Below are 24,276 nucleotides of genomic sequence, written 5' to 3'. Positions count from 1 at the left end.
ACTGCCCTCCCAGGGCCACCTCCATCCCTTGGGGCCCCTCTGCGCCCTGGAGCTCCTCAATACTTTTGGGTCCCCCCAGGACCCCCCACACTTTGGGAGCACCCCACTTCCCTGGAGGCAGCCCCAGACATTTGGGGACCGCCATCCCCGGGCCACTCCTATCCCCGGGGGCCTCCCTGAGCCGTGGGGCCACCCCCACGCTTTTGGGGACCCCTCCGGGCCTCCCACACTTTGGGGGCTCCCCACGCCCCTCCCTTCCCCGAGGCAGCCCCGCCCCCTGCGCTCCCGTGGGCGGGGCCGGCGGGCCGTGACGTCACGCGGCAGGAGGGGCGGGGCGGGGCGCGGGGAGCTCGCGCGCAGGCGCCGCCGCCGCCCGGCTCCGCCGCGGCCGGGCCGGAAGTGACGCGCGCGCCCGAGAGCGGAAGCGGCGGCGCAGGCTCGGGCGGGTCCCCGGTGCGCGCAGCGGGCTCGGCTCCCTCCGGCCTCGGCGCCCTGAGAGGCCGCTCCCCTCCCCCCGGCACCGACATGATCCTGCTCGAGGTCAACAACCGCATCATCGAGGAGACCCTCACGCTCAAGTTCGAGGGCGCCGCCGCCGGGTAGGGCCGGGGGGGGGCCGGTCCGGTGAATGGGGCCGGGCCGGGCCGGGCCTGCCTGGGGCGGGGACAGAGACAGGGGCGGCGGGGGCTGGGGGGGGCAGAGCTGTGGCGGGGCCTGCGGGATGACGGGCTGGGAGGATTGGTGCCAGGGCCGGGCGGGGGGTGACGGAGCTGGTCTGGGAGGGCTGGTACCGGGGCGACGGGGCGGTGACGGAGCTGGGATGGTACCGGGGCAGGATGGGGGCCTGCGGGATGACGGGGGCCGGTCTGGGAGGGCTGGTACCGGGGCAGGATGGGGGCCTGCGGGATGACGGGGGCCGGTCTGGGAGGGCTGGTACCGGGGCAGGTTGGGGGCCTGCGGGATGACGGGGGCTGGTCTGGGAGGGCTGGTACCGGGGCAGGATGGGGGCCTGCGGGATGACGGGGGCTGGTCTGGGAGGGCTGGTACCGGGGCAGGTTGGGGGCCTGCGGGATGACGGGGGCTGGTCTGGGAGGGCTGGTACTGGGGCAGGATGGGGGCCTGCGGGATGACGGGGACTGGAAGGGGAGCTGTAGGAAAGGGCTAGGTGGGGGGGGGGGCATTAGTACTAGAGTAAGATAGATGCCTGCAGGGTGGTGAGGCTGGTCTGGGGGAGGGGGTGGAGCTGCGAGCGGGTGATCTGGGATCTGGGCTGGGGGAACAGAACTGAAGTGGAGGAAGTAAGAGTTAATTAGAGCTAGGGTAGAGTGAAGGCCTAGAGGATGAGGAGGCAAAGCTAGGCCGGCAGAACTAGAAGAGAGAGCCAGCCTGAGTGGTGATGGTGGTGCCAGGGCAGTGTGGAGGCCTGGTAGAAGAGGAAGGGGCTGGAGAGGGTACAGAGCTCAAGGAGGGAGAGCTGAGGGGGGTAGTGTTAGGGCAGGCTGGGGGGGGTTGGACTGGGCTAGGGGAGCAAAACTGAGGGAGGGGGCCCTGTGAAGGTGACAGCTGGGCTGAGGACATGAGGGATGAGGATATTGGGCTGCAGGAAGAGGAGCTGGTTGTAAAGACTGAGTTACTGAAAAGGAAGAAGGTGAGATACGGCTGAGAAGAAGAGGAGTTGGCTGCCTTACAGGGCTCGGGCCAGTAGGATGAATGGTGATGGTGCAAGGTCTGAGGGGGGAGAAGAGAGAGACAAAAAGGAGGACATGGGGACTGGGATAGGAGGCGAAGGTGGGGAGCAGGGATGAGGGGAAAAGGAAGGGGTGGGACTGTGGGACAAGGGTTGGAGCAGTTCAAGACAGAGCTGCTGCTGGGGAGGAGGTGCGTTTACAGAGATGTTTCTTATAGGATTTCAAATTTACTTCTGATAAAGCAACCTGCATCAGAGCAAGTCCAGTTTAGGCCTAGTGAGTGTCCTGGCCCAGGGGGTGGGGTGGGGGGGAGGGAGGGGGAGCCTGGTTTGCGCCTGCATCTCAGGCTGGGACAGTTTAGTCCCTGTGGAGCCAGTGGCTGTTTTACTGAGAGTGACACACTAGCTTCAGTGCAGAGGCTGTAAAGGTGCTTATCTGAGCACAATTTAGCTGTGGAAGACAGTCACTTGGTATAAACGTCCTTATCTCTAGGCAAGCTACCCGTGCTCTCGCTGTGCTGAGCGCCACAGCGCCGGTGTGAGTAACACTGGGCACCTTTGTATGTAGACAAAGCCTGGAAAAGCAAAATGCAGTAGTGTTATCTCTGGGGTGGAGCCTGTGTTCAAAGAGCACAGACCAAGCTGCCTGGGAAGAGACCCCCCCACCCCCCCAGGCAGGTGCCTTTTTCTGTTTCACTTTTCCCTTAAGTTGCTTTTGAAGCTCTTCTGCCTTCTGGGTTCAGAACTTTGATAGAGGCCGTTTCCTCTGGTTTCCCCTCTCAGCTGACTTCTGTGTTGGTTCTTGCTTTTTTTTTTTTTTTTTTGTTCATAAGATAGCCTCACAGACTGCACTGCTTTGTAGGATTGGTGAGCTGCTTGCCTCTCTGCAGTGAGGCTTTTTGTTCTTCCTGAGCGTGCTCATTTAATGCAACAAGTTTCTCCAAAGCACAGGCACCACAGTGGGAAGAGAGAACTCCCAGGTGACTCTGCTACGGTACTGCAGCTGCGTCCATTAGAAAATATTATGTATGCGGAGGTTAATAGTGTGTGTCAAAAACGCTCATTCATTGCATGTTCATACTAAGGCACTCTTCCTGTTGGAGCAAGAGAATGTGCCTGTGTCCTTAGGTTGATCTAAAATGCAGCAATTGCAGTGGAGGTGGCAGTTTGCAGCCATCAAAAGGTTGTGTGCACCTCGAAATCCTGGCTTCGTGCAACTAGAACTGGGGTTACTCATTCTGCAACGGTTTGCAGCCCTGCAAAGTTTCCATTTTGCTGTACAGCAAAGCCTCACTTCTGCATCACCACACTTGCCTGGCATACCAATTGTTCCTGGACTGATTCTTGGTTGCTGTTAGTGTGGCTGATGATGTTCTATGTTTTCCTCATTTACAGATTGTTCCTTTGTTTAGAAAAACAACAAACTAGATGTTGTTTCTGTATAATTTTTGTGCCTTGGGTGCATTGCTGAAGGGGAGGAAGTTATTTACTTCTGCGTTTTCTTTTGTGCTTGTGCTGAGGCCCTCCTGTCCAGGCAAGCACAGGGTGGAAATAAAGGTCTGAGACATGCGGAGAGGTGTATTTTTTTTTTCTGCAGGTTGTAAGTCTTCTAGCAAGTGAGTGTTGCTCAATATTTATTCATGTGAGATGTCTTCTCCCTCCAGCCACAGTTCCAGGGTGATTCCTGTGGCACTGAGCGTGGGAGATGGAGGAGATTTGCTATATTTCACTATTTTGGTTTCCTGAGGTGTGTCTTGGGGACAGATACAGGGTGGTCATAGCAGAGACTAGTCTTAAGAGAGACAGTGATTGAGAGGAGGGAGTCTGGGCACTCAGACGGGGTTGTTCTTGAATTATTTACTCAAAAATGGGAATTAGGCAGATGCAATACACAGATTTGTCTCTAGTGGTTGTCTTGGACCAGGTGTGCCTAGTGGCTTCGGCACTCGTTTGGGAATCTGGCAGGGCAGGATTTGTTTCCAAGTCCTGTGCCAGAAACTTGTTTTTGATAAGGGTTGTATCACTTCCCTCTGCTTTGCCTGGCCATGCTACGGCAATGATTCAACAGCCTCCCTGCAAAGTATTCGTAGACCTTCAGGTGAGAGAAACCTTGTGTTTCACCATGTTATGTAGAACCAGGTCATGTTTAGAAATTAGAGCTAATATGTTATGAGCTGTGAGCTCCTAACATTGCTGTCATATGTGACATTTCACTAAAAGGCGGAAGAATCTGCTCTGCATGGAGGTCCGCTAGCTGTCTCTGAAATTCCCAGCGTGGGAGGTGCCTTTACTGCAAATGAAGATCACCGCTCTAGGCAGGGCCTAAGCTATGCCTTGGGAGGGTCCTCACTTGACAAGGTTCTTGAGGATTGATAGCATACACCTGTTAATAGGGTAGTTCCAAAAAGGCAAGTGAGTTTGTTTTTATGGGCAAAAGCCATGGAAATCTCAGTGCCTTGGACAGCCGCCGTTGAACACCGATGTTTAGTTCCAGGTGGTTACAAATAATGGACTTTAATGCATCTGATTTTTTAATTAATATTTCTAGTATTGTAATTTCTTGTTTTGAATCAACTTCCTTAAAGCAATCACAATTTTAAATAAAGGCCTAAAGCTACCAGAATCTGCTGAAATAATTTGAGTTAGGAATTTGCTGCTGATGTTCGTAAAGCATCGAACTGCAGGGTAGAGAGGCAGGGGGAGGCACTATCTGGTCAGTACCTGGAAACAAGTGTGTTGAAATGATTAGGCGTTTTTTGACGTCATTTGAGCCTTTTGCAGGTGTCAAGAGAATAAACTCTTCCTTAAGCTTTTGACTAATTCATTGTGACTTGAGAAACTGCCTAGAAGCTGAAGTCACACGCAGGTTTTTCCCATTTCTGAGAACTGCGGTGTGAGGGGATGAGCTCTACCAGGTCTAAAACATAGCAGATTTTGTTTCTGATCGTCATTGCTTCCCTTTTCTCTCTGCACAGATAAAAGAATAATAGCCTGTTTTAAGGGTAAAGAATTTTGATAACTGTTGTCTTCTGTATCCAGCGATTATTTGTCCTGTTTAACGCGTAGGGGAATTGCCTCAAAACAGATTTGGCCTCTAGTGCTGCCCTGCTCTGGTTTAACTGATCCCAGGGGAAGTGTGGCATAGTGCTTGTTTCACTGGGTTCAGTTTTCCAGCCATACACAGCGTGCCCTAAATCACCAGTAAATTAATCACGTATCTTAAATTGATACTTAGTATTTACCCACTGTGCAAAAGAAAACAAATTTACATAAATGGAGAACAGTGTGAGTGTTCCTGTGGCTGGGGGGTGAGGGGGAGAATGTCAAATTAAACTTTTGTTTTTGTTTTAAACCTTTAGTAGGTACGAATCTGCAGGGTTTCATGACTATCAGCTACATAGGAAAATAACTGAAGTTTTAACTTCCCTGATATACTAGTTCCTGTAAGCTGGATGGAGAGCTTGGCTAAAGCTGTACCCACACTCTTTATGGTATTTCCCACTTGTGGTCATTTTGTTGCTGGTCTCCTCTAGAGCAGAGCACTTCAACCTTAGTGCCCTACACAAGGAGGCTGAGCACTGGGTAAAATTGGGTGATGTGAACTTTATGTTCGTGATGTGACATGTGAAGTGAGTTCATCCTGGGGAAACTGCAGAGAGTCTGGAGATTATCAGACATGCTAGGAGCATGGAGGAGCTTCAGAGGCTCCTCGGCATGCGTCAGAAGCTCCCTGCAAGAACAGCTGTGGCAATTCAGGGCTGCAGCACTTCAGGGGGGGCTCAGCAGCCCCACAAAGGGTGCCTCTCTGCCACCATCTCCCCTATGCTGACACAAGCGTTTCTGTGGCACTGAGGGAAACAGGATTGGGGAAGTGACCTAGGTTAAAATTAACTACGCAAAACTGGGTATTTTTAGCCCACGTGAGTTTCCTGATCACATTCATTGTGTGAATGCTGCTCACAGTGGTGGAGCAAATAAGATAGGGTCTCCTTCTTTCAGTAGCAGTGCTAGGTACTGGCTCAGTGCCCCTGCAAGCCCAGCTTACAGCCTTTGTCTCCTGTGGCAGAGCAGGAGGAGCATGTCAGCCAGTAGCTCACCTGCTGCTACTCGAGCAGGATCCGCTTAAACTCAGCCTGGCTGACATTGTGGTGGAGAGGATGAGGAGCACTCAGGTGATGTCGCTGACAGAAAATGGGACCCTTTAGTTGCGTGGGCACAGCAGCATCATAAACTTTTGCTGTTCTGTATTGAATGTCTGAGCATGCCTTAGGTACTTGAGCGTAGCTTCTGGGCTGCCACGCTGCATCAGGCTCCAGTCGTCAGGGAAGGTGCCTGCGTCTTGATGGTGGATGGTAACCTACAACTGTCTGGAACCAGGCAGCTCCGTGCTTTGGGGCAATAACACAGGAGAGGAAGAGGAGGGAGGGGCAACCTAGGTCTGCAAAGGATTGAGCAGGTGGTTCTGTCATCACTCCAGACTCTGTTTTCGTCTTAGGTTCCCATGAGGGGCCAGCTCCATATTATCTTCTATGGGAACAGTTCCTAAGCATCCCTAACACCTACTTTTCTCTAGTGTCAAGCTCCAGTGACTATCAGTCACTGTATTAGGGAGCCATAGTGAATGGTAGGCACAAAATGAGGCTCTTCCACAGAGACCTGCCGCAGTGCTGGCGGTGGATTGCTCAGGTGTGGGAATTGCAGAGGTATTCTCAGAGCTGGAATGAAGACTTGCAGGAAGATGACCTGGCCAGAAATATAACTGCACATACTTGCACTTTGTGGGATCGGCGTGTGCTTTGCATGCTGTGAATCTCAATGCCTTGTTACCAGCAGCCTCCTCCAGATTCCTGTGCCCTCTACAAGGGAGAAATTCAGGCATGGAGAGGAACCTAGCTGACATGGGTGGGAGTCCTAAGCACCCTGCTCTGGCCACCTGGGCCTCCTTCTTCAGAGCTGTGAGCCATGCTTCCAGCAGGTCTCGGCTCTGCTCCACGCGGCTGCTGTGGGGTGCTACGAGTCGGCACGCGTGGGGGTTGCCATACGCACCTCAGCATCGCCCGCGCATTTCTGCTTAAGTTCGTGGTGGGTGTGCTGCTAGAGCTATGGGAGCTCTTTGATTTAATACGCTCCTGCAGCTTTCACAAAGTAGCTTTTATGTTAGCTGAGCGTGGCTGAGGAGCAGAGGAACTGCTCAGATAATTTTAGACGCTGCTTATAATTTTTTTTTATTGGGGTGACCTTTCTGTAGTGAGAGCCTGCAGTCTGTTGGAGAATCTGGCTCACTCTCTTCAAACAGTGTATTAACTCCAGTGATCTGAAAACTACTCAGAGTTGGGAAGTGTTAAGCTTTGAAATACCTTTCTCTTTGTTTTCTTTTTGTCCTCTGGGGCAAAAGACAAGAATATCTGTGAGCCTGCAGCTTTTAAAATAATTGCCATCCTCCTTTATTGGGTACAGGCGTTAATTGTGATGTGGGAGATGCTTTAGTCAGCTATCAGTATGGTTGTTGGCCAAGTTTGCGTTTGCACGCAGGTCTGTTTAATTCAGAAGATGACGACTGCTGTATAATTACAGTCTTTGTTCTCCTGTTCTTAAATTTGCTGTAACATATGGCTAAGAGCCTCTGCGGCCTGAGAAATGAAGCAAGGGAGTTTGGAAGTTGTCCGAGTCAAAACTGAGGAAATGCTGTCAGAAAAAAGATTTGCCGTTGCTCTTAAGTGCTTGTTGGCTTCTCTCCACGGGCTCTGTGGCTCTTCTTGGATGTTCTGCTGGGGTGAGAAATCTGATTTGGAACTAGCTCTGTATTAGATGGACTTAGTGTAGGAGACTTGTGTTAGAGCCTTCTGGAGATGAATAGGAGGAATGTGAGCAAGAAGACACAAAACCTGTCAGGGCCTTTTATTGCTATAAGCAGAGGGCGGATGGGCTTTAGTGTGAATTTGACTTCAAACCTGATAAGTGTTATCAGACAAAGGACAGCTGCCTCTGCTTGGAACAGCTGCCATTTTAGCTTCTGAGTTCAGGCAGGGTTTTGCAGACAGGTCTGGTTTGTGTTGTGTTTAGTACAGGAAGGAGCCATCTCAGTTATTCTTGTATGAGAGCTGTTTTTATTGTCCATTCAGGGTAGACTGTAGCAAAAAAGGAAGGTCATGGGGGGGGAGGGCTATGGTTCAGGTGGTGTTGGCCCCCAGGGATAACATCCCTCCTCCTTGGGAGCAGAAGAGGCGTGCTGTTTGAAATCCTCTGAGCGTGGCAAGACCTCTGGCTCTCTAAGGCTTGAATTTGGGGTAGACGTGAATGAGGTCCAGGTTGCACAGGACCTCATTTGGAAAAACCTGGCAAGACAAAAAGGGTGACTGGGATTTAGGGTGCTCTGTTCTGAGATGCTAAACAAAAGGTATAAATGAATCGCATAATGGAGGAAAGGGACACCTGACTGTCTTAGGCTGAGTGGAGGTCTTCGGGATCACACTAGCAACCTGATGGTAACTGGTACCTGCGCCACGCGGGCGATGTCCCGGTCCCAGGCCTGCTGTGCTCAGTGCTGCACTTGCTCTGCATGAAACCTTAGCCTTCATGACAGAAGGGTGGACTGGGAGTGCCTAAAGATGAGGAGAATGTCATTGCGATTCTGCAGGGTTTTCAGCACATGCCTGCTGCTATTCTGTTCGCTGAGCGCTGGGTTGGTGGGAGGTCGAGGGGAAGTGGTTGCATGTACGTGACCTGCTGTGCTGCTGTTCGTCCGGAAGCTGCAGGAGGCTGGAGGTGAGAGCTCCTCTCCCTTCTCAGCCGACTGCGAGATGCAGGAAGGTGATGGTTCAGCCTTGATCTCTACTTGGGGACTTCTTAACGCGGGAAAAACAATTCAGGTAGCAAAAGGGGTGCTTTTCCTGTTGTAGAAATGTTTTAAGCAGCCAGAATAATTTTGATGGAGGTGGCTGAGGCTAGCTAGAGAAACAAATAGCACTGTAAATGTTTGGGTTGTAATGCTGCTGAGCTGTGAAGGTCTAGAGAGCTCAGTTCGTTCTCAGCCACACCTGTGATGCAGCTTCCCTGACTTCCCTTGGGCATGGCCAGGCCCGGATTACTTAATGTGTGCCAGGCAAGGCAGAAACAACATGCTACAGTAGACAGGATTGGTGTGGTGAGGCTGTGAGGAGCTCTGTATGCGGTTCACGTGAGCGCTCACTTGACTGAGGCTGTGTCAGGAAGCTATTGAATATTCAGCACCCAAAAGTTCTGCCCAGTTACCCGCTTTTTCCCTCAATATCTTTTCTTCTCCCCATCCCCCAATATAGAAACTGAACAGTTGAGGAAATCTGTGTTAAAATAAGTTCTCAGAGAAATCCCTGCTTGCACCACGAAACGTTCGGAAATCGACACGTGTCAGCATTAAGCTTTTGTGTGCAGAACAAAGGCTCTCGTGCAGAGCTATTAACTGACTTTGGGTACACGGCCTTGTATAGTTTCTTAAATAATGTGACAAGTTATCCTTCCACAGCCTCTTGAGGTACAGAGCAGGTGAGTAGGGAATGAATGTCCTTCCTAGGCAAAATCACTTCATTGATTTGCTCGTTGTCTGCAAGTTGTTTTCCGGGATTCCTCTGAATGAGGTGCTATATTCGGAGGGTCTGCTCAGAGTCAGAGCTGCAGGAGGCGTCAGCTCTGTGTGCTCGGGGAATGAGGTTTGAATGGCGTAACTCGAAGAATATGGAGACAAGGCTTGAGGATGCGTCCTCTTTAATATTCCTAGCTCTCATGTGCCTGACTGCTATCTTTAAAGCTTCCTACATAGGTTTCTTTTTTTATAAAATTTGTATTCCCATCCAAGCTGATTCCCAAGTCTGAGTGTGGTGCTCTAAAAGAGGAAAACGTCTACATCAACTGACCGTGTGGGCTCAGTGGAATTTTCTTTCTCCTCAGCTTCGAGCAGTCCTCCGTGAGCAGAAATGGCTTGGATGTGACTTTGGGAATTGCTTCCCCTTTTCTAGAACTGGAGTTAAATATGCAAGAGCCCTCTTAGCCTTTGTCTCCAGCCTAGCTGGGAAGAGAAGATGAGTGAGAGAGGTTACAGGTAACTGGTACAGCCCTTTATCTAAAGGATCTGCCTCAGCTGCACTCGTGCTGCTTCTTTCAAGTATGTTTTTTATCTTCAGTGATGCAGCACAAAAGACAGAGGCTCTGCAGTCCCCTAACAAAAAAGGCTGTTGCTTTTCACAGCTGGTAACTTCTAAGAAGCAACAACACCTCATCTTTTCCACTTAAGATCTCTGGTTGGAGGTTAATTCCTCCCTTTCCACTCAAAAAAAAAAAAAAAAAAAACCACTGTTGACTCTGCATGGCCTGGAATTAGTGCCATTTAGTGCTTTCATCTCATTGCATGTCTGTCTTGAGTTTCAGCACGTCTTGGTCATTCCTGGCTTCTACATCAGGACTCGAAATGGGCCATCTGCAGAAAAGCAAACAGAAGAAACATGTATTTTACTGAAAAAAACCCTTGCAAAAAAAGCATGAGGGAAAACAGATACTGAGACATTCCTCCACCTATGTCTTATTTGCTCTGTCCAGCAAGGCACACTTGGTACTTGGTAGCGTACATTTGGGTGGACAGAGTGAATCTTGGCAAAAAGAGTGAAGCTAGTTTCTGAGCTGTGGCAACCTAGTTGAGACTACAACACACTGGCTTGGTTTGTGGAGTTATTTCAGTACTTTAGTTCAGGTGGGTGTGAATGAACTCTGAGATTTCTCTGGCCTTTAAAACAAAAATGGCATCATGAGCCTCCAGTCTGTTTAATACTAGAAAATAAGAGGAGATATGCTGTGAAACAAAGCAGTAGCTGGCTTGCATTTTTACCCTATTTTCATTTTCCACCCCGGCTCTTGATGGTGGAGGCACCATTGCATTGCTTCCTGCTGGAGAATGACCTATTAATATAATCCCTCTGGAGCTGTCAGGGTGGTTATGTAGCGCCAGTCCCAACAAATTCACCCTTCAGACGCGTATATATCCTTCATAGGATCTAGCTCTTCTAGAGTTCTTGGACAAAATGGCAGATACAGTTTGTTGAGAAGTTATTAAATCTTCTTGCCTAGAGCGTAGGAAGTGATGGGTCATTGATTTGTGAGGTGCACTTCTTGCTGATTAGAGATCCCAGAGAAGATGCTAGGGGGTGTTAGGTCAAACCCAGCTCTGTGTTTTGCCTGCAGCAGTAGTTGGCATAGCATTGGGGTACTTAGGGATGTGGGGGATCAGGAGAAAATACACATGTGAAATGTTTCCTTCTGCGGTCCACTCCTACCCCCAGACTCAGAGTGGGGTGTTTCCTGCAAGTCAGTGGTACCAAAGTGTTTGCAGAGCTGCTGGTGGTGGAGAAGGGGGCACGCAGAGAGGGATTGCTCAGCCTCTAAGTCTCTTCCGTAAATTGGCGTCACCTGAACTTGCAGACAAGCCTCTTTCCCCTGTGTCTTGACAGTTCTCTACGGAGAACGTGCTTGTTAAAACATGCTCTTTAGCGATGAGCCGCTTTCTCAGACACTTCTAACTGGAAATCTGGCAGTCAGTGATCTCAATCTATTAATAAACTACAAATAATAACAATCTCTGCCAGCTTCAAGGACTGTTTTATATCGTCTCTGAAATTGGTGCTTGTAAGAATGGGGAGAAGTCTAAGGTTTCTTGTTGAAGGTTGTCTGCTAGTTAAACAGCAAGAGGTAGGAAGGCTTTCAGGTAGAGTTGTTTGTGGGAAACACAGCGCTGGAGACTTATCCTCTTTCTTCACAGCTTGATGGAGGCTGCTGTTTGATTTCTTATTTACCTCTTTTATTCTCTTTGCTTTTTAGAAATAAACCAGAGGCAGTAGAAGTAACGTTTGCAGGTAAGCTCCACAACTGTTGACTCCATCCTCTTGAAAAAAGGGCTAGCTTGAATGGCCTGCCCACAGTTGTGGCTGATGTGTCCAAATTCCTCCAGCACCACGGAGGGATGAGAGCAGCACAGGAGCAGATCGCACGCTCTGGGGCTTTCCCAGAGCTGGGGGGTTGTGTGTGCTGCAGGAACAAATTGTCCTGTAGGCTGCTCTGCTTTTTCTCCCTAGGACTTTGCCCATGGCAGTGAATTCAGTGGTCACAGCACTTTGGTGCGTGTGCTGTCAGCCTCTGACTTTTACCTCCCCTGTTCTCAAGTTCTGCACTTGCACTTGCACTTGATGCTGTTTGTTGTTAGGTCTTTAGCACCATCTGGTCAGGGTTGTCAGAAAGCTGGCTCAGGGTGGCACATGGGATGAATTCATAGACTGAAGTTTCTCTGGGACAGGGAGTGCCAGGGAAGTACAAGTTTTCATGAAACAACTGATTTTTTGCTTCAGTTCTCAAGAATCTGTGTGAGCTCACAGATTCCCCAGAGCTCCCCAGAGCTCCAAGGGGAAGTAGAGCTTGCTGGGTAGCAACGAGTTACTTTCCCCTGCTTCAGTCCTCACGGCCCGTTCTGCAGTGAAGCGAGAGCTGCCTCAGCAGGCAACCGCACTGCTTTTGCTCTCCTGATGGAGATGCCTTCTCTGGGCCATGGCTTTGGTTTAGTGGGTATGTCAGTCACTTTCTGTGCCGAGCAAAGGGACAGATGCTGTCCATCCAGAAGGCTCCCATTTTTGCATGTTTGCATCCTTGTGCATTGAACGCAAGCAGATTTGCCGGGGACACTAAATAACACTAGAATAAAGCTTCCTGTGGCACACAGGTGTCAGAACTGTTTCAGCCCTTTGAGTGATAACAGGTCTCCCTGTGTGACACTGCCACTTTCCCTAATTATGGGTCTCTTCCTTGACGTACCTGAGGGGTGGAGCAGGGGGAACCATGTCACTCTATGCAGTTCCTAGGTTTTCCCTATGGGTACTTCTTTCTCAGAAATAGGAGCTGTTCCCTCTTGAGTTCCTCACTTCTCTCTTGCTTGCTTCCTAGACTTTGATGGAGTCCTTTATCATATTTCAAACCCCAATGGAGATAAGACAAAAGTGATGGTCAGTATTTCTCTGAAATTCTACAAAGAACTCCAGGAACATGGTGCTGACGAGGTGAGTGAGCATCTCCGGGCATCCTGGGCCTTGCGCTCGCAAATGCTTTGGTAGCACAGGTGATATTATTCTTGCAATATTAGTGGATCTCTTGTTTAGAAAAGTTTCTGTACTCCATCTCGTGCTGGTCAAAGGAACAGCCCTGTGCCAGCCACGAGTCCTGCTTTGTCTGAAGACAACTACAAAGACTGTTCCTATTCTCTTGTACAAATAAGAAGTCATCTCATATACCTGACAGTGTACAGGACAAAAGGTGCCTCTAATTTTGCAAGTCCCTCCCAAGTGATTGTGAGGCCTGACCAGGTAGAAATAGTTTCTTTGACTTATTCACTGAGCCTGCTAGTGAAGAAAGGCACTGAGATATATCTGGAATCCCATGACACTGCTCTTCTGACTCTAACCACACTTGAGTGAGCAATGGACTCCCACTATGTTTACAGGCCTTGATCTGCAGGCTGCCTGGTTCCCTTTTTGCTGCTGGTGTGTGAAGTAGCAGGTTCAGTTCCTGCTGAATGGACTCAGGCTGCCGAGAGCCATTTATGGTAGAAAGAAGGAGCCTCTCTGAGCTGTGGTTGGGTCGCAAGGCAGGAAGTATGACTCAGTTCCTGAGTCAGGTTTCAGATCTCCTCGTGTTAGCAAATGGGGTTCACTCAAGGCTCTTCAGCAGGCTTTTGCCTCTAGGTCTTTGTCCTTGGAGGAGAAAAAGGAAACTGTTCCATGAGTTTATTGAGAGTTGGGCTAGAAACAGGGGTGGGTCTCGAACCCAGAGTGAATTCCTGTGAGTTGCTACAAGACCTACCAAAGTCAGAATAAATATGGCTAAATACCCGGCTTTCCTGGCTCCTGTGTGTAAATCTTTCCAGGAGCACGCTTACCCTGTAAGAAGTAGGGCAATGGGAGCTGCCTGACTTAAAATACTGCTGCTGGGAAACTGGGCAGTTGAGTAGCCTAAATTATGCTGCCCTCCCAGGATGTGCAGGGTGGATCGGCATAGCATGTGATCCAAAAAGACATGCTGTGGTAGGCAAGCGACCGACAACTCGCTGCGTTGTAGCAGGGTGTAGTGGCATTACACCGACAGCCACCATGGTGATGGCTGGACAACAGCATTTCTCTCTGACCCTGGCTGCTGTGTCCTACCAATTGCTCTGCGGACCACACTGCCATGCTGAAAGCGGGGGCAGCTGCCAACCACTTCCCTGGCTTTTAGAAGAGAACGGGATCTCTGCAGGACTGTCTTGGGAATGCTGACTACGTGGTAATGGCGTTCTAAAATAGATGTTTAACAAACTGGTTCTTTTGGTGCCCCCTTGGAGAAGGTGGAGCATGTTTCTTCACTTCCTCCACGTAATCTCTGGTGAAACCCCACTGTTAGCACAAAGTGGGGTCCCTGCTCGGGCACATCATCTCCCTGGGCTGCTGCTCCCTCTCTGCTGAGAGGAGGTTTTGGCACGCAGAGAGCCCGAGCATCCTCTCTGGGTTGTAGTGGGTGTCATCCCAGGAGGGCCAGTTCTGCCACAGCGCTGTTCTGTTCTTCTCTGTGAAATACCTCCTGTTCCCAGCCCCCTCACTGACACGGAGCTATGGCTCAGCTGAAAATTGTCATTGATGTAAAATTCAGCAGTGATTATGTTTGAAGAAGGGTTTTTGCTGTGCTGTAGGCGGCTTTGCTTCTGGGAGACGTCCAAGCTGCCTGGCAATTTCCTCTCCATCCCCATCTGTCCTGTGGAGCAGGCTGAGGCAGGGCGGGTGATCACCTGGCCGTGCTGCGCTCTGCCTGTGACCCCTGCTTCAAATTTGCCTCCCTGCAAGGAGCAGGGTGCACCTTGCAATGCCTTCTGGATCCCAGGGATCCTGGGCGGCTGCTCTTGAGATGGGAAGGAGGGTTGCAGCTCTTAGATCTGTGGTTTCAGGCTCTGCTGACAGTTCTCCTTTGAAGATAAGAAGCATGTGCAAGGGTGGGTTTTTTGTTTTGTTTTTTTTTTCCTCTCCCTGTACAAGTTCAAGACTAGCAAGAACTTTAAAAAGCTCCAGTTTTGACTCCTGCAGCACGTTCCCTATTGGTGGAGCTCAGGAAGCTCTACCTAGAGTAGGAACAGTGAATACTCCTAGAAGCTGATGACAGTTAATATTTGTCCAGCGTAATTTGAGGTTTCTAAATGGATACTAAACATGGCCTAGACTACAAGGGAGGAAATGACTCTGATAGCTTGTGCTCTCAATGTTTAATTTCTCTCTCCTAGGTATTGAAGAAAGTCTATGGAAACTACTTGGTAAATCCTGAATCAGGTAACCCTGCTGTAACACTTGCAGTGTGTGAATGCGACTCCAGAATGACTTAAGGCCCCTCAGAACTGCTCAGACGAAGGTTGCACTTCAAGAGCTTGATAATTGTACAGTGAACGGCATTTTAAAAGATGGCTTGGATACAGCAGGGCTGAAGTAGTTTTCAGCACAAGCTGTAATTCTTGATGGTGCCCTCCTCCAAGAAAGCCTCTGTTCCTCACGGTTGGGGCCTTTGTTTTCTCAACGATGCTTCGTGAGACACAGGAAAACCATGGTTACCTGTGACAGCATCTCTTCCTACTCACTGCAAAACTTAGGAGCAGCTCAGCCAGCACGTGTGCCTCAGGCAAAGAGCCACGGGAATGTTGCCATGGCCACGTGCTGAGTTCAGATGTGGCTTCTGGTGATGATTTGAGTGGGAAGTAAGCGCCCCTGAGGCTTTTGGAAGGCGTTAGGGCAAAGATGTGACAAACTCTGGCAATGATGGTTGAATTGTAGGCGCCTCTTTCCAGAAAACGTCTTTCTGGCTGGATTAAGGCCCTGTATAGATTATTAAGGCTAGCAACTGTTCCTCTCCAGGTTACAATGTCTCTTTGCTCTACGACCTGGAAAACCTTCCCGCAGACAAGGATGCTATTGTGCACCAAGCTGGCATGTTGAAGCGCAACTGCTTTGCTTCGGTCTTTGAGAAGTATTTCAAATTCCAGGAAGAGGGCAAAGAAGGAGAGAAAAGAGCTGTCATCCACTACAGGGATGATGAGACAATGTAAGTGTTCAAACCAAGCAGCACAGGGGGTCAAACAGCTGTCAGAATGCTCTCAGCTCCTGTTCAGAGCTGTAGGTTGTGGTGGAAAGCTAGGGCATCCTATTGCTCCATGCTTTGGCTGGGTAATAAGGGCCTGTCCTAGGCTGTCAGAAGCATCCAGCGAGGGTAGTGTTTGTCCCTCAGGCTGCAGAGATGTCATACAAGTCTCTGTGAACGGCAGCGCTTTTGGCTGTGTGTAGGGAGGGAACTGGCTGCTCCCAACCGAAAAGTTTTCCTCCCTGTCTAATACTGTCTTGAGGGAGGGTAGGTTTCTGGCAGCTGCATCTACTTGAGCTTGTCAGTCAGTTGTTTGCTCATGCGGTTGCAGTTCTTAGCCCCCGTTCACATCAGGGTTCTCCTCTCTCACCCGTCTGCAGGTATGTCGAGGCAAAAAAGGACCGCGTCACAGTTGTGTTCAGCACGGTATTTAAGGATGACGACGACGTGGTGATCGGAAAAGTGTTTATGCAGGTATGGAAGCTGAAGCATTGAGGGGAAAGGGTCTGATCTCAGTTCAGATGCCTTCTTGCTTGAAGTAGTGTTGCTGAATGAGCAGATGTTAGGCTGAAGGGAGGTCACAGGCAGTTTAATACATATAAATGCTTTGCAGGGCTCCAGTCTACCCTGGGATGGAAGAACAATGTTAATAGGCTTAGGCAGTATCTTTTCTAATTCAGGCTCTTGCGTTGGCCTCTTAATTATTGATGGCCTTGCTAGTATGAGATAATCATATGTTATGTATAGCAGATGAATAAAACACCACATAAATACTTCACTATCTGTTTTTAGGCCCTATAGCCCAGCTAGCAGTGATGTAGGAATCACAGGCCAGGAGAGGAGCTGAGTGTGTGTGTGTGTGTGGTGGGGGGGGGGGGAGGTAAAAGGAGCGGAGGGGGCAACAACGTTAAGCTGTGTCTGGGGTGAAACTGAGGGTGTCCTCCATCTCTGAGGATATTGCTGCTGATGCTCAAATGTAGACTGGAAGCAGCTCAGTGTGACTACTCTCGTGCTGTGACGCGCTCTGGGTTTTAGCTTTTCAAAGCTATGAGTTTGCTTAGTCGGCTTACTTTAATCAATTACAATAATGCCAAGTAGTTCTGGACTCAGCTGCCCTTTGCAACTGCTGCTTGGCTCGGCAGTGTTCGGAGGCCAATAGTAAACACTTTACATGTCTGTTAATGACTGTTTGGCCTATGGAGATTAAGGCTTTTGCTTCTAGCCTGAGAAGGCTCCATCCACATTGATGTGTGTGTGTTCATCTGTGTTGCTGGCCTGCCTAGCTCACCGTTTGTCTGCTGGAGCACCCAAGGGACCTCCCAAAATGGTACAGCTGTGGAGCAGGGCCCTATGGGCAGGAGGAGCTTTAGCTGGTTCACGCAGCGGTACCAGGCTGTGCTGCTGGCAAAGACAGGCTGACAAACAGCAAGTCACTGGCACAGTTTTTCCCTGGGTACTAGTTTACCTGTGTTCAGGGCCATCATAATAGGCTCTGTTGCAATTGTAGTAGTGGCTGTCTTAGCTAGCAGCTTTGCTCTCTGTATGCCTTAGCTATGGGCAAGGTGTCTGCTCTGGCTCTGAGCTTTTCCCTGCCAGCGCGTCCCGCTGCCTGAATTTCAGCTTCATAAAACAGGGAAGGAGGCATGAGGTGAACAAAACAGGGTTTGTGAGGCACCCTAGACAGTGTCAGGGCTTCAAGGAAGCGGCTGTTCCAGAGTCCGCATGGCCCAAGTTCTTGGTTTTTGAAAGAGCAAACCGTGCTCCTGCCCAGCCACAAGAATTTCCACTCTGAGTCACGCTGGCTCCTTCCCTTCAGCTATTGCTGTTGCGTAACACAGCCCAGCCTCACACAGCGGCTGTTCATCTGGGCTCTCATGGAGAAAATCTGACCATTAACTAGCTGGTGAAGCCATTTGAACCATTTCACCCTCTGGCATAAGCAGGCAAAAGGCAAAGCTAAATGTTTCATTAAGGAAGCCCCAGTGAACTACTTGGATCTCCGAAAGGGGCATGGATGCTCCTGCCCTTCCTGGGGTGAGCCGTGCTAACAAGGGAGGAGAGAGGAGAGGCTTGGAATAGCTGATGACGTGTAGGCTGGACTAGGGGACAGCTAAGCAGATGGAGGGTTGTTCTGCCTTGGGGAAGGGCAGTGGTGCTTTGGACTCTCCCAGCCCCACTTAGGGACAAATCGGCAACTCCTGAAATGCGGAGCTGGGGGTTGTGCCGCTGTCCGAGACCTTCCCTGGTGGGAAAGAACCTCCCTGCTGTAGTTATCGTTGCAAGACTTGCAGAAGAGCTAGGAGGGGCAGGCTCCACACACAAGCTCCACATCCCATAGATGCCCCTTAATGCCCAAAGTCTCCTGGCAGGAAATGCTTTCCCAAATGGCAGAGCCTTTAGGCTGGGTGCAGTAGAGACCCTGCAGGTCTCTCTGAGCATTTCCTTTCCTCTGGGGTGATAAGCGCTGCCTGCTCTCGCTGGTGGCATCAATGGCGTTGACTTTGCAGCAGGAACTGTGCTCTCATGTGCTTGCTTAGTCTGAGGCGTCCCTTCCACAAAATACTCCCACATCCCATGGCAGGAAGTGTGACATAGAAAAGTGCCCCAGCTGAGGGGTCATACTAAGACACACGATCATGGGGCAGAGGCAGCTATTCGTTTTCTTTCAGTTTTGCTGGGAAGAAGGATTGTTTTTCTGTGAATGCAGAGGTTTGACCTGATGAACTTGGCCCATGCAGGGAGACCTAGGAGACCTCTTGCTCAGCTGCTGTCTGTGGGAGAGGGTAACCCCCATTTGGTTTCAAGCGTGTGGCCTGCAGTGTCACCGTGGAACTCACCTTGGCTTTGTCTTGTGCAGGAGTTCAAGGAGGGTCGCCGGGCCAGTCACACAGCCCCACAGGTGCTCTTCAGCCACAGGGAGCCGCCCTTGGAGCTGAAAGACACAGATGCGGCCGTCGGAGACAATATTGGCTACATCACCTTCGGTAAGCAGGCAGCTCTGTGGCATGGGGGCAATTCCATGAGGGAAGAGCTCACTGCTGAGCTGATTTTGGCACTTGAGTGTCTGCTTTGGGGTAGTTGACGAGGGTCCCTCCTTTACATACCTGTGATAAAACCTGGAGGCGGAGCCCAGGATTTGGGATTGGGAAATGGCAGTGGCATGCGAACAAACAAAGTAGCCCAGTGGTGGACATCTGATTCATATCCCCTGCTCCCCAAGTTGCAAGTGTAAAACTTGCACTGAAGCTTTGAGAGGGGCCAGCAGGGGCCCAGGCTGAAAATGAGTGCCAGTATCAGCGTGCAGCATCTAACTGGGAGAGAGACATGGGAGAGCACCTGCTGCCCTGCCCGGAGCTTCTACCCTATCTGACATTGGCTACTGCTGTTGCTTTTGAATGATCCAAGCATCCTGCAGTTGTATATGAACTAAAAAATCTGCTTTGCTCTCTGCACCTCCGCTGTGTGTTCAAGTCTTTGGGGGCTGTAAGGGACTCTGGAGTTGAATGCTTCCATGTTCTGCCACCTTTGCTCCCTCACATGCAGTATATCCTTCTGCTGTATCAAGTCAGCTCAGCTCTGCTCTGAGTGATAAGGCACGGAAGCGAGACAGCGAGCTGTTTGGTGTCTGCTTGCAAAACGTGTTCAGCAGTTGGCAACAAGGAAAAGATGGCTTTGCTGTGATACTGTAGAAACTTGAGCTTGCTTGCGGGCAATATATTTGCAGTTTGCCCAGCTGCAGATACCTGTGCAGTGCTTGATCGCTAGGGGCAGTCAGAGGGCAGGAGCAGGGCTGGGAGCTCTGATGCTCCAGCTCTGGCTCCTTGCTCCAGAGCAAATACTTCCATGTCTGATGAACCCCTTCCCCCACCTGTGGAGGTGTCGCTTTGCTGGCCAGCAGAGTCATTGCCACGACAATGCTGATGGCTGAGCTGGGCATCCTTTGCTGTTTCTGTCTCGCTCCCTCCTAAGGCAGCAGGCGCTGACTGCTGGAGGAGTTCTTCTATCCCACTGAAGACTAGACTGGCTTGAGCTGAGGGGTCCAAACCGTGCTCTGTTCAAAGGGAAAGGGCTCTTCCAGAGGAATCGGGGATGACAGTGGGGGGTCTGCCCTTAGGGTCTCTCTCAGGCCAATGCTCCTGCAGTTTGGAGCTCAGAAGTAGAGCACAGACACTGCTGGTGAAAGTGAAGTTCACACTGCCCTCCACCCATACTGGGAATTGTGCCTCAAGGTCAGGGCAGCTCATCAGCAATGCAGTAGCTCTCTAATAGCAGGGTTTGGACTGTGAGCAAGACCTTGGTTCTTGTTTAGAAGCAATTTCTCTGTTTTCTGATCTGACTGTCCAGGTGAGATTATCAGTGAGCCGAAAGGTTTTTCAGCCCTTAGCACAGCACCAGCCTGTGGAAGATGCGAGCCACTGCGGGGGCCTGGATCCCTGGCCAGCACAGTAACCAAGTCTGGCTCTGTCAGGCCGATGATCCGCTATCTGTAAAGGTGCAAATGACCGCCAGAGGGGCAATATCTGAGGGCAGGTAGTAGTCGCATTAAGCCGAATCCCTGTACAAACATAGTGCTCATCTGCAATGCAGGGTCACTGTTGCTTTGGTTAGCCACTCATGAGCACTCTCTTCCTTCTGCATTTAGTGAGAAGAGCAGGGGAAAATCTCTTAAGATAAAAACACCCTTCTTTTTTGTTGGGAGGTCAGCAGGATTGCAGTCCACCAGCACTTTGCTGGTGTCTGCGGGGTGCAGAGCAGCCTGGCCATCCCCATTTACCTCCCAGCTCTCTCTCCCGTTCACTTCTCCCCAGCCCTGAAGTAGCATCACGCAGTATCCTACAGAGCTGTCATGTCTGGGCGCTCGGCCTTGCCTGTGTGTCTGCCAGAGGGCACAGCTGCGTCCAGGCTGCTGGGAGAGACTTTGGCGCGTGACAGCGAGTGGAGAAGTGCTGCTAAGCCCTGTGTTTAAAATCCCAAGTGCTGTTTAATCCTGGCATGTGGCACAGTAAAGGGCTCTTTGCAGGGAGCAAAGTAGGCTTTTGAGGCAGCATACCTAGACGGGGCTGCCCCCAGCATAGGGGGACCCTGAAACCCTTTTGCAGCCTCTGGAGGCAATAACAGTGTGTGTGGCCCCTTTTCTTGCAGTGCTGTTCCCCCGTCACACCAATGCTGCTGCCAGAGACAACACCATAAACCTGATCCACACATTCCGGGACTACCTGCACTATCACATCAAGTGCTCGAAGGTACCAAGGGAACAAGGGGGAAACAGGGGAGCTCTGGCCTAGCTAACCTGGGTGCTGCTAGGGAGGAGAATGGAGCAGAGGACCACTTTGAGAACTCACTTTTTCTCTCTTTCTGAGACTAGAAATAAGGAAAACTGCTCAGAGAAGACCTGGCTTTGACCAGGGCTCAAGAAGTAATTTGCACCACTACCTCCTAAAAGCAGTAAACTCCCCTCATCCTGCAGGTTGAGGGAGGCTGATCACCCACTGTGGCCATGCTGAGTTAAGTGTCTTCCCAGCAAGGAGCAGAAAGATACCTTCTACCCCATGCCCACAAACAGCAGCTGGATGTGGGTCAGGTTTCCTAATGCCCCAGCTCTGCAGGAGTCAGGCTATGAGCAATACCTGGCCAACATGAGTAGTGTCCCTCGCTGGGAGCCAGAGAAACGCCAGTCAATCTCTGTGCTGTACTCGTGCTCCAAGAGCAGCCCTGAGCAATCTCAGAGCTGTAACCCTGGCTAGCTGCAAAAGACACCAGAAATCTGGGCCATGAAGACAGGACGCTGAGGTGTCCCTGTTTTGTTCCAATGAAACACAGGCCTATATTCACACGCGTATGAGGGCAAAAACGTCGGATTTCCTCAAGGTGCTGAACCGTGCCCGTCCAGACGCAGAGAAGAAAGAAATGAAAACAATCACGTGAGTAGCAGAGCACGACCTGGCTGTCCAGGCTCCCCTGCCAGCCCCAAGCTCGCTCCTCCTTAGCTCAGCATGCTCTGGTCCTGGGAAGATCAGGATGCTGTGGGGATGGCCAGTTTGGGGCCTGATGTGCTGAGACCCATCTGATAAGGAAAGGGGGTGCTCTATATTGAGGTACTTGTCTGTGGTGCCTCTGTAGGTGAAAGCTTGGATCTGGGTGTGCTGGCCTCCCAGGACCCCGCGTTCTCTCCACCACTCTCGCTTACTGCCTCGCTTGTTCTTTGCAGGAGCAGCATCCATGTCAAACCCTGTGCTGGCAAGTCCTTTGCGAAAGAAGCCTTGCACAGGGCACAGGGAGCAGAGCCAAAGGCAGACAGGCAGCGCAGTTGAGGCCAAGAGATGAGACAGCGGATAGGTACAGCGGAAGGGCACCCATCTGGCACGTCTGCCAGCTCTGCAAGGGCAAGATGGGAAGTCTGGGGTTGTAAGGAGATAGTATAGCCAGCTCCAGTGCTCTGTCTTCCTCATACCTGTCTGCAGTGCAGTCAGTGTGGAGCCAGGCTTGCCTAGGTTGCGGCAGGGCCTTGGCAGCCCTAAAGAGGACTGTTGTTGGACAGCAGCTCTGGGCAGGCCAGAGGGTGGGCTGGGAGCCCTGGTGGTGTGTAGTGCAACTTGGGCAGCATCCCCTTCCCCACAGTGCAAGGGAGGTGACGGCGCATGGGAAGCAGGCAGACTCCTGGTGCAGCAGGCTTGTTGTGTCATGCTGCCCAGCCACTCCTAGGGCTGGACCACGTTGGCAGGGCGTGCAGAGTGTGCTGCTCTGCAAGTCCTAGTACCTCCCTTGTTCCCCCCCGAGGTCTGTAGGGCTCTTGCCCCACAAAGCAAGTATTAAAGCTGGTTGACTTGCACGTAGAGTAGCTCTGGTGTGGTGTCAGTTCCCATCCAGCCCTGATTTTCTTTTATCTTCATTACTTCTCCATGCTCGGCAACAAGGAGATGCCTACTGGCTTTGCTGCCCATCCTTAGGCCAGAGCTCAGGTGGAAATCAAGGGAATTTCACCAACTGAGCTGTATGTGGGATCAGGTGGCCCTTCAGTGCGGACAGTCCAAATGTGCAAGCGTTGTTGCTCATAGGGGCCAGCAAGTCTCCTGCCAGGTTCTCGGCACAGTGCACTGTGGCCACTGTGCAGCACTACCAGCACTCCTCTGTCACCCACGTGGGGAGCAAGGGACAGAAATGTTCCCTGGTGACTATTCTGGCCAGCTGTGGGGGGACTGGCTCCCTTTTGTGAATAAAGCAGCCCAGAGTGACGTGGGCAAGGGAGGGTGGTGGTGTGAACATGTTTCCCTTGTGTACTTTAGCCTCTGTTGATCCTAGATCGCCTTGCTGCCCTCCTTGTGTGTGTCCTAGCATTTCCTCTTTGCTTGCTGCTCTGGGGAAGGGGGATGTCCCCTCTGCAACCCCCCAACCCTCCGCCATAGCCCTGAGAGCTGGTCACTGTGCTTTCTGCATAACAAACGCTTGTGAGCTCTGAACCAGCAGCATCTACGTGGCTTTGAGACGTTGGTGTCTGTCCTGCAAAAAGCCACATAGACACCCTGGGGCACCTGGGGATGGACAGATGCAGCAAAGAACAGCACCGGGAGTCCACACTGACCTCTCTTTGCATCCTTTCAGGGGGAAGACATTCACAACCCGTTAACGTCAGGGTTACTGAGGCTGCTGTGGAGGACGAAAGTTGGGGCACTTGCTACCCGATAATCGTAGCTTTTAATGTTGCACCTCTGTGGGCTCATAAGGAATTCAAGCAATCGGGGTCTGTTTGTACCACAAGTTTGGGGAGTAATCTGCAGAAACGAGCTGTGCTTGCGAGGACTTGATCGTTCCAAGAAACAAAACTTTAATTCCAGTTTGATTGACTTAATTTCTTTCCTTTTTTTAATTTTTTTTTCCTTTTCAAGCTGTTTCGCTTTGCAATATGTTACCGGAAATGAGTTGCAGTATTTCTTATGAGAATAATGCAATATTAACTTGTTTTCTTCTGAGTATTTGAGTTCAAAACTCCTGTATCTGAAGAAATACTGTTGGGGTTCATTAATAAAGGAGATCTTTCTATCTTAAGGGGCTGCGTGGGGCTTTAGCTTGTTCAGTTCATGTGGTCTTGTCCCTTCCATGACATCTGCAGTTGCAGTCACATGGGGCAGTTGGAGCTAGTCATGGCATTTGGTGGAATTACTGTTTCTCAGAGGGAATTGCTTTCTTCTGCTGGTAATCCTAGTCTTTGAACTGAAGTGTTCATGCTGTGCTCTGAGACAGCAGTGGGATAGTTCTGTGGCTGAAACTCCTGAGAAGGAGCTCCCTTAATGGGGAAGTAGAGGCTGGAGCTGTCCTGCTTTCTAGCAAGGTTTTGCCTGCTGAGGATGGGAGGCTGAGCTGTGGCCCCCCCCTGGGGCTGACACAGTCCCTCCAGGCACCAGGCAGTTAGAGCTGGGAAAAGAGCCTCCTGTTGCAGT

At 50.8% G+C, this 24,276-nt stretch overlaps 1 protein-coding gene across 3 annotated transcripts; it reads left to right on the top strand.

Moving 5' to 3' along the window:
• Positions 1-342: 342 nt before the first annotated feature.
• On the top strand, positions 343-23,884 carry ARPC2 (actin related protein 2/3 complex subunit 2). Of its 3 annotated transcripts, none has more exons than XM_068948928.1 (10): positions 343-599; positions 11,528-11,562; positions 12,641-12,753; positions 14,997-15,042; positions 15,619-15,805; positions 16,222-16,315; positions 18,699-18,825; positions 20,984-21,084; positions 21,662-21,762; positions 23,441-23,884. In XM_068948928.1, exons 1-10 carry the CDS (start codon positions 526-528, stop codon positions 23,463-23,465), a joined length of 903 nt encoding a protein of 300 aa, XP_068805029.1. In that variant the 5' UTR covers positions 343-525; the 3' UTR covers positions 23,466-23,884. The 3 variants fall into 3 exon arrangements, with proteins under 3 accessions (XP_068805029.1, XP_068805030.1, XP_068805031.1); XM_068948929.1 differs by lacking the exon at positions 343-599 and adding an exon at positions 1,911-1,964; XM_068948930.1 differs by lacking the exon at positions 343-599 and adding an exon at positions 8,424-8,556.
• The last annotated feature ends 392 nt before the right edge of the window (positions 23,885-24,276 follow it).

The sequence above is a fragment of the Struthio camelus genome, chromosome 6 (genome assembly GCF_040807025.1).
Source record: "Struthio camelus isolate bStrCam1 chromosome 6, bStrCam1.hap1, whole genome shotgun sequence".
Taxonomy (NCBI): Eukaryota; Metazoa; Chordata; class Aves; order Struthioniformes; family Struthionidae; genus Struthio; species Struthio camelus.
This window is presented reverse-complemented; position numbering and strand designations above follow the sequence as displayed.